A 15,841-nucleotide genomic window follows, 5' to 3' on the forward strand; every position below is an offset into this window, starting at 1 on the left:
GCTGAGTCAGGGTTAAAACCTAGCCCTGTCTGATTTCAGACACCAAGAAGCACTGGCTGATAATGACTCAAGATACACCCCTCACAGATGTAGTCAATGGTTAACTAGAAACACCAAAGCCTTTAAGACTCAGAGGAATGGAACTGAAGTTAGAATAACATATAATACTATTGATACTTGTGATACAATAATACCAAAATCATCTTTCCCCGATACATCTACTTGTAGACCCTGCCTGACTTCAATGGTCAAATGCAACACAGCTGACTGTTGAACGTCGCGGGGTTTAGGGAGTGCCCACCTTCTGCACAGTTGAAAATCTACATGTAATTTATTGCCAGCTCTCCTCAGGATTCAACCAACCATGGATCATGCAGTACTGTAGTCTTTACCATTGGAAAAAATCAATATTTAAGTGGACCTGTGCAGTTCAAACCCACGTTGTCCAAGGGTTAACTGTAAATAGTATTTCTGCACAAAGGAAAGGGCATTCACTCCACTGTGACAGTTCTTAAGAGACATGAAGATTCTCATTTGCCATGTCAGAGGGGTTTTACCATATCAAAGAAAAAAAAAGAGAAGTTGTCCATAGGTTGTAAAGAGAAAGATTTTAACATCACTATTACTGTATCTAATTTTTTTATCAAATGATGCATAAGTGCAAGATTAGACTGATGTAAAATCACAAAAAGAGAAATAATTTATCTTTTTATCTGTAGGTAAAAGGAAAAGATTCCATTTCTTTAACTTAAAACTTTTTTTTTCTTAAAACTTTGAGTATAGATTTGTTTAATACAATTTACCATTGAGGCTACCAAAAACAGTGTTTTCCAAATGCGCATATTCAGGTCAGCTGGAGTCTATAGATGTGCTTGAGAAACAACTATAATCAAGTGATAGGGTCATTTAAAAATATTTGTGTTTAGTGGCAAATGTGCCTTCCAGAGTTTTTAAATAGAATCTTTTAGTAAGGAGAAGGGACATCGGTGCAGAGCTCAGCCACTAATCACAACACAGGCACCAATAATTCTAGTGTTAAAGCTAAACCAGTGACTTCACGAAATATCTTTTTTGGCACCATTTTTAACCTATTATGAGCAATCAGCCAGATACTAATAGTAATAAGTAATGAAAATAATATTTTTTTAATGATGCTATTTACATGCCAGAAAGTCTGTTTCCACAATACCGTCTTAACTAGCTGAAGATTTAATGTTGAAACAGTAAAAACCAACCAAAGAGGTTTTCTTTTTGACATTGTATCACAGCCCATAACATGTCTGGTAACTTGCTTTTTCCATTTTCGAAGTTAGTGTGCTCGCCCATCCTGTAGCCAGTATTTCAGCATACTCTGACAATACTTTAAGATACCGTCTGATGTAATAAGGAAATTCAAAGAAAGCAATTAGAATGCTCTGCCGCTCATGCTTCTGACAGAATTTGGCAAACAACAGAAGCGTTAAGAAGAACATGAGCTGAACGCCAAGCCGGACTTACCGCAAATGAATCCCATGGTGATGTAAAGTTGGACCACGTTGGTACTGAAAGAGGCTGAGACCATTCCCAGACAGCACATCAAGCCCCCTGCCATCACCACGGGCCGGCTGCCATAGTTATTCACCAGGACACTGCTTATAGGACCTGAGGCAGAGAGGGAATGAAGAAAGCTTCAGTTGCTGGGTTATTTATTTATAACCACTTGCTAATTCCGAAAGCTGGGGAAGCACTTTTTAACGATCAAAGAAAAATACCTGAGTTCACACGGGATTTCGTGAAGACTTTTCAGCCCTTGGCAACCTGACTGGTTGTCTTTAACAATATACATACAAGCACAGGAAGTAAGAAATGAGACTTGTTTGACATACGCTCTGTTAGGACCGTCATTATTCCACTTTGGATGGAAAAGCTTTTCAGCAGGACATACCTCTACTCCCTAAATATCTTTAAACACAGGTAAATTTATGTAACAGAAATCTAGGGATTATATAAAAGACTTGTCTGTTAGAATTTTATTTCTTGGAATAATATGTATGGATGCACACATATATGCCTTTAACTGGAGCTGAATTTTTTGTTTTATTTATACCCCACTGTGACTTTTCTTCAATACTATTTTTTTTTTTTTACTCTAAGGTATAAACTGTCTTCATATCTCCTTATATTAGAAATGAGGATGTCTTACACTTGATGGTCTCTTAACAGCCCCTGGTGGCAGGCACCTCAAAAGGCCTGGGCACGCCTGAACTTGGTTATGTCTGTGGCTGGGTTAGACAAGGCCATTGCTCACATTTTGATCATATCATTTAAAGATCGTTTGAAAAAGGAATACAAATACGAATTCTGATGGATCATTGTCTGAAAAAGCTGTCGACACAGTCTGGTAAGGAAGGTCAAGAGAGTACCACCATGGAACCTTACAGAATGGGTGTCACGGTTCAGGTGGGATTGCCAAAGCTGCGTCACCAGCAGAGGACAACTGTGTGTGCAACGTGAACACCAAGTACCCTGACTAAACACTCATGGAGAAGAACAAGATCTTGAATGGACATTTTAGTCACACCTTACTCTATTTAATATACATTTTTTGACGTGTGTACGTGTGTGTATGTATAAAACATTCAGGAGTGATTAAAATCATTTAAATAATCTGTGTTTAACTATGTCTAAAAAAAGCTCTTTTGGTAAAATAAAAATGCTAGCTATTCAGAGAATGTGATGTCTAATTTTAGTGCACATTTTTTTCTTTAGTGGTGCCTCATAAAATAATGGTGCAAAATAACAACAGAGGCTGTCTTAGAGTCACTGTAAGTACGGACCACTTTATAAGATCTTTCCAAATGTAAATGGTTTTATCTGACATTTCCTTCTTAACTTAAAATTACATTTCATCTGAAACTAGTGGTACTGCTTTGAGGGGAAAAAATATTACATTAGGTCAGGATTCTCAGTCCAATGTTTAGCCTAGAAAAAAATAAAATGATTTCTAGTTAATGCTAAAACTGAAAAATTTGCCAAGTGCTGTTGCACTACATTTCAGAATTTCTACAGGGATGATATTTAAAATACACTGAAAAAATATGTATATTATAACATACACATTGATTTAGAAAAACGAGCATTTTAATTGAAAAGCACACAGCTAAATTCAAATAGCCTTTGTCAGAAGGGAAGAGTTAGAATAAATTGATTAGTTTGATTAATTCCTGAACGTAGGTGTGGATTTCTTTTCTTAAAATTACTTAACTGGTTCAGTTCAATTCAATTCAACTCAAATCAGTTTGGTGCAATATTTCTTAAGCTCCCAGTATAAAGTTGACAGACACCACAGATAAAATAATACACTATAATCCCAAATGCCTTGTATTCTAGAGGAAGAAATGACCAACAAGTTATTTTAAGAACCGTGATGGATGCTTCAATAAATACTAGATTATCAGGATGAATTCAAAGGCATTTATCAATTACTGGGACTAATTATAATGATCTCCTGTCAGTAACGGATTACACATTCCCTTTTGTACGTGGTGCCTGGATAACTAACAAATGGGCTATCTGATCACCATGTTTTGTAAATATGTTTGCTTAAATAGTGTAACTTAAAATTTGAAAATAATCTATGAATCACAATTTGCAATGTATTGGAAATAATTATATCTATAGGTTGGGATAATCACCTCAGGCCTTTTCCCTGTGACTGTGACTGAGTAAGGGTAGCCGCTAAAGAAAACGTTCAAAGATGTTGGCCCTTTGTGAGCAGACTTTGCTAATTTCTAGCGGCATCATTCAAGACGCAGTGAGAGTTCTAATTGTAACAAATAATTTCATTTTATGTTATACATCTTAGTTAAATGATATCCTGTAAGTTATATGTTTACACAAGTCATCTGTAATTTTTTTCTAGGAAAAAAAAGATACTTTTTAAGTGATTTATTTTGAAATAATCAAAGATCTGTACCCCTTAATATTAGTTGCTTATAAAATATCAAAATATTTCTACTCTGCAATAGTTGTGGGTCAGAATTAAAATTATGATACAGAATAAAATGTACTTATTTTGTAAAGAACCTCTAAATGCTTAATATTAGCTTGCGGAGGCATCTAACATTAGATATAAGGCCATCCAATACCTCTCTCCAACCTACAAGAAACTTAGTTTATTTTATCAACAAAAAAGATGAAGTTTCAAGAAAATAAATAAATTCTCATCACACATGATTTTTGTCAAACATGGGCTGGCCTCATGGTGTCCATTGTTGATGACTCTTAAGCCTAATTATATTCTGAGCTCATTCATATACTTATAAATTAATTTAATCATTCTGGAAGTTTTTACTCAGCATGTGTTTTTCCAGTAACCATGATGTTTAATCACTAGTTATGTCAAAAAAAAGAGAAAATCCTCTACCTGCTGAGAGATACACTTCAGCCCCTATCTTGGTAGAGCAAAGATATTGTTCATCAAAATGCTTTTGTTCTATTTGCTTGCCAAGCAGTTAAAACAAAACGGCACGCAAGAAGAAGAATGTCTTATTTCCAAAAACATACAGAGAAGCACCAGACTGCATCTAAATCAGGATGATCTTGCCCCTGATTTCTTCTGATCCAAATTCCAGATTCTGCCAAGGATGCTTCTGTAGGTTCTTATAAATCACAGAGTGCTTGCCCATTCTTCAAACTTCTGTTGCACTTACAGTTGGTAATGCACACGCACACAAACAGAACGGAACACTGTCTACTTCATTTGACTTTTGTTCACACAATCCGTTTTAAGCTCTGTGAAGGTAGCTGCCACACATACTATGACTGTTCATCAACATTCATCCAGTTATTGCTCTTTGCAGGAAGTGTGCTAAGAATTCTACATGCATTATTGCATATGATTTTCATGGCCTAATTAATGAATTCCCTAATTAAAGCTATTAACAGTTGATAAAACCGAGGCGTGCAAAGTGTTTAGATAACTTGTTTCAGGTCAACATCAATATTAGTGGTGGAATGTGGATATGAGCCCAGAGTCATCTGATTATAAAATGCGTGCTTTTAACTACGGTGCAGAAAGGAGTTCACACAGCAGAGCTACGACTGCCGTCCTTAGAAAGGCCTGCTCGCAAGGTTGGCTCTTGGCTGGCATCTGGGGACCTGGATTTCAGAACTGTTCCCGCCATTCCCTAACGGATAACAGTGGTTCACTATGCCTGAACTGTTTTACAACGTGTTTTATGCTGAACACCTCCTTTCCTTCTGGGAGTCTGGAATTTTGGTGCATGCCAGAGAATAGCCTGGGTGACCAGCAACCCAACAGAAACCTTAAGCATTGAGTCTCTAATGAGATTTCCGGTAGACAGCACTTCCCATGTGTTGTCACAACTGGCTGCTGAAGGAATAAAGGTCATCCTCAGTGATTCCATTGGGAGACGACTCTTGGAAGTTTGCACCTGGTTACCTTTGTACTTCACTCCTCCCTTTGCCGACTTTTTCACTTTGTATCATTTCATTTTAATAAATCATAGCCATGAAAAAGCTACTGTTGAGTCCTGTCCATGTCTATAGCCAACCATCAAAACTGGGAGTGATCCTGGAGACTCTGAATACAATGACGATACTATATCCCTCCTATTGCTAATTTCGAGTTTTGTATATTGTCATAAAGAGATGATTTTTGCTATGTTATGTTATTTTTGACGTATGTATGGATATATGAATTGGTCTATTCTTTGGTATATTGTCATTCTGTCCTGTAAACATGAACTCATAGTGCTTATTTTTATTTCTTTTGTATATTGCATTGAGTACCTGATAAATGTGAGAAAATTTGGGGAGTATGTTGTGTAATGAGCATTTCATAAAATATGTTTGATCGATCTAAATCCATGGATTGAGACTATCAGTTTGAGCTGTATAAAATTTTTGTGCATAGCATAAACACTAACAGAAGAAATGATAAAACTGCTATAATTGGTTTTTCATTTGCTTTATTTCAAATTTGTGTATGTGGTATCCTGTCAAGTCAAATGACAGAAAGCACTCGTGCAGGACTGGGAGAAAGCTGTTTGCAGTTACAGAAATTTATCTGTATTTACCTCAGCAGTATTTTACTTAGTAACAGAGGCTCTCTGAATTTGAAAGATTTCTCAGAGAGATTCTTTTGAATTAGAAAACTGTTGCTGTTTTCATTTGGACAGAGGGCGGGATCCTCTCACCCACTGCTTGTTCATACGTCTGAGGTTTTTCCCTGCACTGAACTTGGGGCTGAAAATCTACCTGGCTTCTCTCTCTATGGGATCACCTTTCTTTTGAGGTCAGTAAAAGGCACGCGGGGAGAGCCCCTGATCATTAGGAAGCAGCTACTGCATTCGCTTTGACAGTGCTCAGGTAGATCACCTTCAGGCAGCACGCTGCCCAGCGCTGGTCGCCCTGGCCGGACTGACCAGAGCCCAGCCAGCCCCGCACAAGGTGAAGCTTTACGTCCGCTGCAGGCACTCAGCGCATCCACTCGGCGTCCACCTGGCGTACAAAGGGTTTGAACGAACGGGTTTGAGTAGTTGTAGCAATGAAGAAAGGAGCTGATCAACACTCCAGCTGTGCTAGCAGGACGGAGGATATTAGGGGTGGACTGGTCTTCAAACTCTTCTTTCTATTTGCTGTTCCCTTTGTTTGGAATGTTCTCCTCCCTTATAAATAAATGTTTTATTTTTCTCACAGTCAGTTCTCGGCAGATACAGCCACTCCTCAGAGAGACGTCTCACCACTTCAACAGATGAAGCTGCCAGACTTCAAAGAGGGACTAAATGCTATTTTAAAATTCACCTTTACACCTATAGGCCATTTCCCGTATCTCCTCTATTAAATATTTTTCTATATTCACATATCTTAATGCTTGTTCTGCCGTTGGCCTGGTTGTGAGAAAAGTTCTTGAATTTTGCTTTTAGGAGAAGGTAGTTATTTTTGTATTTCCTCAACTCTTTCCATTTCTATCTCCATTCAATCACAGATTGTGCCAACCCGGCATAACCACAGCTGGTTAAAAAGGATGATCACGCTATTTATATGGGGATGCGGTGGGAAAGGGGGCAAACTGGCATCTTACCAAAGCCTTTTAATAAAAATCAAAGGGTTTGAAAGCAGCCGTTCTAATTCGCCATGCCTAAGGACAGACATGCCAAACACTTCCTTCATGTTCGTAGGTTACATCACTCTCAACCAGGAGAGACATTCTAACTTGTTTAAGGCTGGCACAGTAACTGCATAATAATAAAAGTAACATTTCTGTATGACCTCCAGGTCCATCCATGTTGCTGCAAATGGCATTATTTGTATTCTTTTTTATGGCTGAGGAATATATATATATATACACCACAACTTCTTTATCCAGTCATCTGTCAGTGGACATTTAGGCTGTTTCCATGTCTTGGCTACTGTAAATACTGCTGCTATGAACACTGGGGTGCACGTATCTTTTCAAATTAGAGCCAGTAGATAGTAGATAGTAATTTCTTTAAAATTTACTTACATTAAATTGTTTTCTAAGTTCATTTAGGATCCATGTGATGCCACCATCACTACATTGGTATGATATTAGTATTTATCATAGAAGACAGACTTTAAATAGGATCTTTAATCTACTGGGTTCCCTTCTCTTCCTACCTGAACCACACAGAAAACAAAAACACAGCACACATGCCGGGTTAAAGGCCATCTAGAGATGTGTATATGATCTTCATTCACCTTAACTCTTCTCTTTAAAAGTGACTTGGTTTATGAGTAGTGACTAGTTTTAAGTAATCAAAATTCCTGAATAAAGTTGCGAGAGCCACCGACCCCAGCAGCACTGCCACTGTCTACCACAGCATTTGACTGTGTATGTAGTGGAGGGACAGAGGTCCCTGTGTGTGTGTGGGGTGTTTTGAGTCCAAGGGGCACAGTGCCAAGAGAATGTGCTCCTAGGATTCTTTGTGCACATTTTACGTAAGTTCTAGTGTGTGATAAATACTACCAACTAGTAACAATTAGTATTCTCTGCTTATTCCAGGGAACAGCCGTCACAGAGAACTGATAACTGGTATTTAAAGGAGTGCTCTCTTGGCTGACACTCTTGGCTATAAGATTGTGCGTCTATTTTTTCCTACTTCCTCTTCTGTGAGAACATGGATTCCTTGCAGGAATCTGCTTTTCACTGCACAGCCATGTGTTCAGAGACTTAAACTCCATGTTGAGGTGGGAGTCACTCCTGATTTACTAGGAGGGCCAGTCGTGGTCATCCATCCCCCTCTCCGCTGAATGTGTTAGGGCTGGGCTGACGGCACAGCTCTGGCCAGTGGGACACGGGTGGAGATCTACTAGCAATTTCAGGAGGAAGCTCTCCTTTGCTTAAAAAGAATTACCAAGAAATCACTCACTGTCGTCTCACTTGTGTATGTAGCCTTGAAGCAGAACAGCCCTCTTGTGAACCTGAAGGGAGCTGGCCTGAGGGAACAGCTGACACGCAGAAGCTAGCATTTCCAAGAGCATCGCGGTGAGGTGGACCTGGAGCCCTAATGATGCCATTCTACCGTCAACCTCTATTTAAAATTTTTATTAAATGAGGTAATTGTTCAGTTGGTGTGGAAGACGTCTATGAGTGTTTACGCTGAAAGCAGCCCAGCAGATGAACCTGCAGTAGAATAGATTCTTTTCTTTTTTCCTTTCTTAAATACTGTGGTATAATGAAAGGTAGATTTGGAAATACCAAGAGTTACAACAAAAACGTTTGGTTCAATCACATGTCTAACTGAGAAGCTGTTATGTGATTTTACTTTGAAGAATTGGGTATTTTGTTTAATAGCCTGCTTTACACGTTTCCTGAAATAAGTGGCACTCACATTTATTGCACTGCATGCATTCATAAATTAAATGAGAACTTTTAAGTTGACAAGGGTCTCTTGGCGTTCTGAACTTCATGGGGGTTTAGATAAAGCATATGACATTGTCTAGCTATGTCTTTATGTTTGGCTTCTTTTTAACCTCTTTATAACAAACTGCCTTTACACACACACACACACACACACACACACACACATAATTACTAATTCAGAGTAAAATTTTTTAAACTGTTAGGCATGGTCTTTGAAGTCTCATTATTTGTAATTAATTGTGGGACATATATGTTCTAGCCTATGTAGCATTGCTATTAATCTAGGAGACAATATTATCCAGAAAAGGCTACATTAAGACTTTGTATGTCTTTTGACATCATCTAGAACCTCTATGAGCGGATCTAGCTGTGAGTGTTCACAAGGCAAAGCTAGAATGCATGAACGAACAAATGAGTAAGACCTATTATTGTTCACATAAATGGTGTATGCTATTCTGATCTTTTTCAATGAGGAATCAACAAGTTCCAAAAAGTACTTATACACTCCTTGTAGCAACAGTGCTTGAGGTGAAGACCCACAGAAGGAGGAGTAACTGGACGTGGGGGTAGTAACACTTGTTTTCAGAAGCAGACTTATCACAATACTTAAGGAAGAGAGGAAGGTATCTGCACTGTATCTCGATTTTAAAGGATTTTTTAAAAATCCTAAACAGAATGTCTAAATTATATAAAAAAACGAAGGAGTAACTGTAAATCCTTAGCAACGTAAGCTTCATTTGGGAAGTACATTAATCACTTGATACAGAAAAGGAAGAAATTAGACAAATACAAAAGAAGCTTAAGGCCACTCAAATAGAAGCCAACTGCGGACTTTTGGAGAAGACATGGAAACGCAAGAAAAAAGTTATAAAACAGCTGAGGGAATTAAACCCAGAGAAGGGAGAAGACAGGAAAATGCGTAGCGCCCGAGATACTTAGTAGCTATGAGATTCAAACCTTAGAAAATTAAGATTTTTATGGAAAAATAAGGAAAAGTAAGGAGTGTCTCTGAGCACGATAGATGCTGAGCAGGTAATTAAATCAATGTGTTAAAATATAAGGGACAGAGAAGATTTAGTGAAAAGTAGCATCAGGGAAATAAATTCACTTCTCCAAAACAGACAGACACGTTTTTCACAGACTGATGAATTTGACAAAAATTCTGAAGGTTTACAGGAACAGATTAGATTACTGAAAGCTTTTTAAAGAAAACCTAGAATAAGAAGCTATAATCTCCCAGGATGTTTATTAACTAAAGCTAAATTCATTTTTTTCTGTACATTTATGTCAAAGAAATACAGACAGGAGCACATCAATTTTTTCAAGACATTTTACCATATTTCTAATGAAATTCTAACACAACATGGAAAATCTGGGTTGAATTCAGGACTGCTAGGTGTTTTAGGAGAATGCTGATGGTTATTGTTAACTCGGCTCATGGGAAGTGCTCTAGTGGTCTGCCAGTTAACACTGGCAGGCCCCACCCAGGTAAATACTTTAATGCTGACTTCAAGTAACAGAGGACTTGAGATTACCAAACAAACAAACAAACAAACAAAAACACCTACAGTCTCAGAGCTTATTTTTAAGTTGTATATATTTAAGATGTACAGCACGATGTTTCAAAATATGTATAAACTGTGAAATGATTACCACAGTCAAGCTAATTAAACCATCACCTCACATAATTACCTTTTGCTTGTGTGTGTGTGTATGTGTGTGCATGTGCAGTGAGAACAACTGAGATCTACTGTCTGAGCAACTTTCAAGTATACAGTATCTTATTATTAACTATAGTCACCATGTGATACATTAGATCTCCAGAAGTATTCATCTCATAACGGAAAATTCGTACCCAACGGTGTAAAAAGGTTCTCTTTTTTTTTCATATTTTCACCAGCATTTATTATCTCTTGTCTTTTGATAATAAACATTCTGACAGGTGTGAGATAATATCTCACTGTGGTTTTGATGTGAATTTCCTTGATAACTAGTGGTGCTGAGCACCGTTGCATATACTTGTTGGCTGCACTGTACGTCTTCTTTAGAGAGAAGTCTATTCAAGTCTGTTGCCCATCAGAGCTTCTAACTGAGGTAACATCTATTTTTCACAAGAGGACATTTGGCAATGTTAGAGAATACATCTGTTCTCACTGGAGTTTGGAGCACTATTAGTATTTGGTTTACAGCGTCAGAGATGTTAAGCCTCCTGCCATGTGCAAAATCCGTACCACAAAGATTTGTCCAACCCCAAATTCCATTAAGCTCCCACTGAAATACTCCGGGCTGGATAAATAGAAGTGGATTATCTGCAGAGGAGAGTTCTTTCACACTTGATACAATGTTATAGGAGGAATAGTTGGGGCAAAAAATATATATATTTATTTTGGATAAAGATGATTCAGGAAAAACATAATAGCTTCCTCTCATTATTTGAAAAACTTTCGATTGAGAGAGTTATTAGACAGGACAGAAGTCACAGAAGGTTGAATTTTCTACAGGAAGGATATTCTTAATTCTTTGAAAGTTAATTATTTGCCCTTAAGCTCTTCAAGCAGAGGATATGTGATCATATATTAAGAATACTATAGAGGGACTTAAAGGACTGAGGGTTGATTTGACATTTACAGTTTTTTTCAATCCTAAGATTTTTCAAATAGCGTATTTAATATGTCTTACTAACAAAAGCTACAATTTAAAAATATGTTAAGTTATAAATTTCTTACATGACTAATTTTGATCAAGTTCTGAAATAATTTTTAAGTTTAATTGCTATAGTGCCTACTGGAGATGCACACATTTCTTTAAAAATAATGTACATTACTTATGAGAAATTGTTTCCCACAATAAATATGCAGTCTGTACAGTCATCGTTAGGTACAGTGCTATATCAACTGTTCCACCTTCTGTTGATTTTTCTATTTTAGTATTAACAGTTATCATCTGTGACATGTTTATTATAATTTCATTTATAGCATTTTAAAAAAGAATATGATTATGAAAAAATGCTAGAAAAACAAGAATTTTAAATAGATGCAGGTGACTTCTTAGATTCTGGAACATGTACAATTCATTCTTGTTGAAGGAAATGGGAACTGACTCCATTAACTGCTTATCAAAAATTAGACGTTGAGCACTCTGCAGGGAAGGCGGTGAGGGGGGTCACTATCAGAAACTGTACAGAGGATGACTGATTTCTCATTTTAAATGGAGAAATAAATAAGTGGCAGTGTGGTTTAGTTAAGTAGAGAGAAAAAGGTTATTCGCCTACTATCTTGGGCATATCTCTGAACATCTCCAGTTATCATGCCGTCAGCTCAGCGGTCATGAAGATACTACCTTCAAAGACAGGCAGGTTCTCACATCTGAAAGAATCTCAGAAAAAGCAAGTGTTCTTATTTGTCAGAGTTCGGTTCACCTGATTGAATGATTTTTGAAAATCACTAGGTTAAGTGATTTTTTAAAGCTTTCTTTATAAAGTTTGACAATCCTATGCCTTGGTAATAACTTGTTCTGGAATTCATTTATTCAGTCAACAAATAGTCCATAGTACTGTTCACATGCCAGACATTTAAAATTCTCCCTTAGTTTCTGGGGGTAAAAAGACCTTACCTCACCCCCAAAGCGAAGGGGGGGGTGGTCATACTCTAAAGGAAGTGTACTGGAAATAAAAGTTCAAATAAGGATTGAATGCAAAATACACCCTTTTGTGGTTCTATGCTCATTCATTCGTTTAAAAGAGTGACAGTGGTCATCAGGTCATTCTGGTATTTACATTCCGTTGCTGCTTCTGAAAGAAGTCACTGTTTCTATCCTTTTCTTGTGCAATAATTTGTAGCAGAGAGAAAATTCTAAGAAAACCTCCAGAAATGTCTGAGTTATGGGGATGACTGCTTGATAGTGAATGTGTCGGATGGACATTTTGCAAGGTCAGTGGTGAATTTTCAGCACACACAGAAATAATACATAAGCAAAGATGCAGCTTTGCAAAATGTTATAAACCCTTACATCCAATTCACAATGTCATACTATGTACACACAATAATAAAGGAAATGTAACTATCAATTTATCTTCAGACGTTCCATTTGGATATTCACAGTAGAATGAAACAACTCAGTGAGAAAGCCTTCCAAGGTGAGTTCTAAGAGAGGGTATGAAGAGGGAGGCTGCTCAGCCATCCACAGCATTCTGCCTTGAGAGACACAATTTGCGGAATCTCCCCCCAGAATTAAGGCCAGGGCAACTTTGACTCCAGAGTTGCCACAATCCATAAAAAGCAGTGAAGTAGATCGGTAAACCTTTACGTGTTTGGCTTGGGTCAGTTTATATTAGAGAACAATTCAGCCAGAGTTTAAGTGTACCACCATCCTGTACGGCGGTCGTCTGCTGAGGGCCCAGAGAAGGAAAGAAAGAAGCACCCTAAGAGGATACAGTGAGCAGGGCTGGTAAGATCAGATGCAATTTGCCCAAGCCCCATCTTCAGAATGACCAACTTCAGAATTTCTCTTGGAGTAAATATTGGAACAATACCCTGACACCATGCAGGTGCTCTGAATTTGTGTGTAGAGGCTGGTTACCAAGGGAACAAATAGAGAAATGCTTGAAAATATATAGCCCTACCAAGTGTTTTCAAGTGGTGGGCACTCTGGCATCGTTATTTCCAAACACTTAGGCATCAGGCAATTTCTTCTGTTTCTTGCTAAGAATGTGTGCTGTTCACTCAAAATGGTTACTGTTTAACTTGAATGCCAAATGCCAGATGTTCATTGATATACACAGGTACTCATGGTATGTGCAATTTATGCTTCAAATAAAACTGTGTTAATATTTGTCATCATGATTGTTAGTTAAAAAGAAATATAAAATAATTTATATTAGCCAAACAAAAGTAAAGGAAGTAGAAGGTTTGAATAAACAGGTTCAGACACAACAGAGTTTAAGGTAAATCATTATTTTCTACATCTTTATAGCACAGAGTACTAGTGAGAGAATCACAAATGTATTGAGATTTCACACGTTCCATTACAAATAATAAAGAGTGCCTTTGTACATCCCTCAAGTTGAATTTCAGGAATAAATGTACCAACCCCATTGCGTGAAGAGCTGGAGACCTACTGTCAGACACTGAGAGGACACAAACGTTTCTAACCCAGGAAAAGAAAAATGAAACGAAATCCTATCCACCGATTATTCAGCAATGAACATCTGCGTGTCCCTGGGACTGACTCTGACTAACCTGCACTGAATGAAGGCTGAGGAGCTCAAGAAAAGTTTCAAGTATTCCACCTGCAAACACAAGCACATTTTGCAGTAATCCCTGCGGTTAAAGATCGTATTGTCAAGAATTTCTTGCAAATGGAATTAAATACTGGAAGTGTTGGGAACTAGTTTGGCTGAAAACACACTTGGTTTAATATTTAACAAGAGAATCCATGTACAATATTATCAAATATTTAACTAATGATAATGAAGCCACTAACCAATCTGCTTCTTGACTTTTATCTTTTTAATATTTCCAAATGTAGGTTGACTGTGAAGCTAATGCCCCTTAAGCTCCAGAGCCCTGCACTTGTATGGGTTCCTTGCAAGGCCCTGGGAGGGCCTAGAGATCCACTCACGAGGTCATATTCTTAGTAAAATATGAAAAGTATGATGCTTTTAGATTTTTTTCAAAGTGTTTCCTCCAAATGGTGTAATATTTCAGGGACACTCAAGCCTACATTCCCAGAAAAGCCAGAATTTTTTGTCTGCAATGTAAGTAAATGTCTCAAGTTTAGACAGTTTTAGTTTCAGAAAACCTAAGTCTAGATTGTTTTGTTCTTGGAATAGCAGAGTTAAATTGTCTGTGTACTTCTTAGCTAATAAAATCTATGATTTTTAAACTAATGGAATCCACAGAGGTAAAAAAAAAATTCCAGGGTGCTAATAAAAACATAATACTTAGTTGCTCTATGACCAAGGAGAACAACAGGCCATCTATTTCTGATTCACAAACAAATCTCATTAGAAACACAGAACAAGTAGGTTTAATATCATGCTAATATCAGTAACTACTACAATTGAAAAAACAAAAAGTTGACAAGTACTGACCTACAATAATTCTGAAAAGACACAGATTTCAACATTTGCATAATTAAGCTGTAAAAAAAAGACCACTGCATTATTCTATCACTCAGAAGGGAAACATCAAAGCATACTGAATTAATGTTTCCCTCTGAATTTATCCCAAACTTACCCAACAAAATATTTATTATTGTATCTTAAAGCCATATCTCTAGAGAGAAATTTATTTCTATTTATTTAAAACAACTGTCTATCTTTTTTAGCATCTGGATATTTTTTTCTTAGTCTAATAATTTGTGGAGAAACAATGGAACGTAAGTGAAATTTATAAATTCATAATTCCCTAATTATGACCAGAAGTATTAAGAAAAATACTTACAAATATGAAGTGAATTTTACTCAGTGAATAGGAAAAAAGAGCACTATTTTAATGTTTCTAAGAACACAGTCTCATATGAAAAGTGAAGCCCTACAGATAGAGAGGTAGGTAGGTAGACAGATAATTAAATAGCTAGATTTTAATTTATGTACTTTACTTGATGCTTCTTCAAATTTATCATAAATAGTACAACAAGATGCTTGCTCAGTTTTACCATTTTGAAGAAAGATAAAGTTTCTAAGTTATTTTCTTGTCATTATGTTCACAGCTAGTAATTATCACACAATGGATTAAAATATATCTAGTTTCAGAAAACAGACAAGTCCTTCCTTAAATAGAAAAAATAATTTATTCAAAAGTCATGATAAAACTGATTAACCCAAAAATATTCTATATCAAATTACACAATATCGTTGACAGCCTTAAAAATGGCAACAAGGCTAAAAAACAAAACGTACTCATTAAAATAATGTGCTATCCTAAAGCAGTCTAACAAATGGAGATGTGT

The 15,841-nt window shown here is 37.0% G+C and overlaps 1 protein-coding gene across 6 annotated transcripts in view; it reads right to left on the reverse strand.

The window, feature by feature from the left end:
• Positions 1-15,841, reverse strand: part of SLC16A7 (solute carrier family 16 member 7) — a 143,116-nt gene that overhangs the window by 12,327 nt on the left and 114,948 nt on the right. For all 6 annotated transcript variants that reach the window (XM_072972492.1, XM_072972493.1, XM_072972495.1 and 3 more), the window contains one exon: positions 1,498-1,641. In XM_072972492.1, the coding sequence (XP_072828593.1) occupies positions 1,498-1,641 (144 nt within the window). The remainder of the gene's footprint in view (positions 1-1,497; positions 1,642-15,841) is intronic.

Source organism: Vicugna pacos, chromosome 12 (assembly GCF_048564905.1).
Source record: "Vicugna pacos chromosome 12, VicPac4, whole genome shotgun sequence".
Taxonomy (NCBI): Eukaryota; Metazoa; Chordata; class Mammalia; order Artiodactyla; family Camelidae; genus Vicugna; species Vicugna pacos.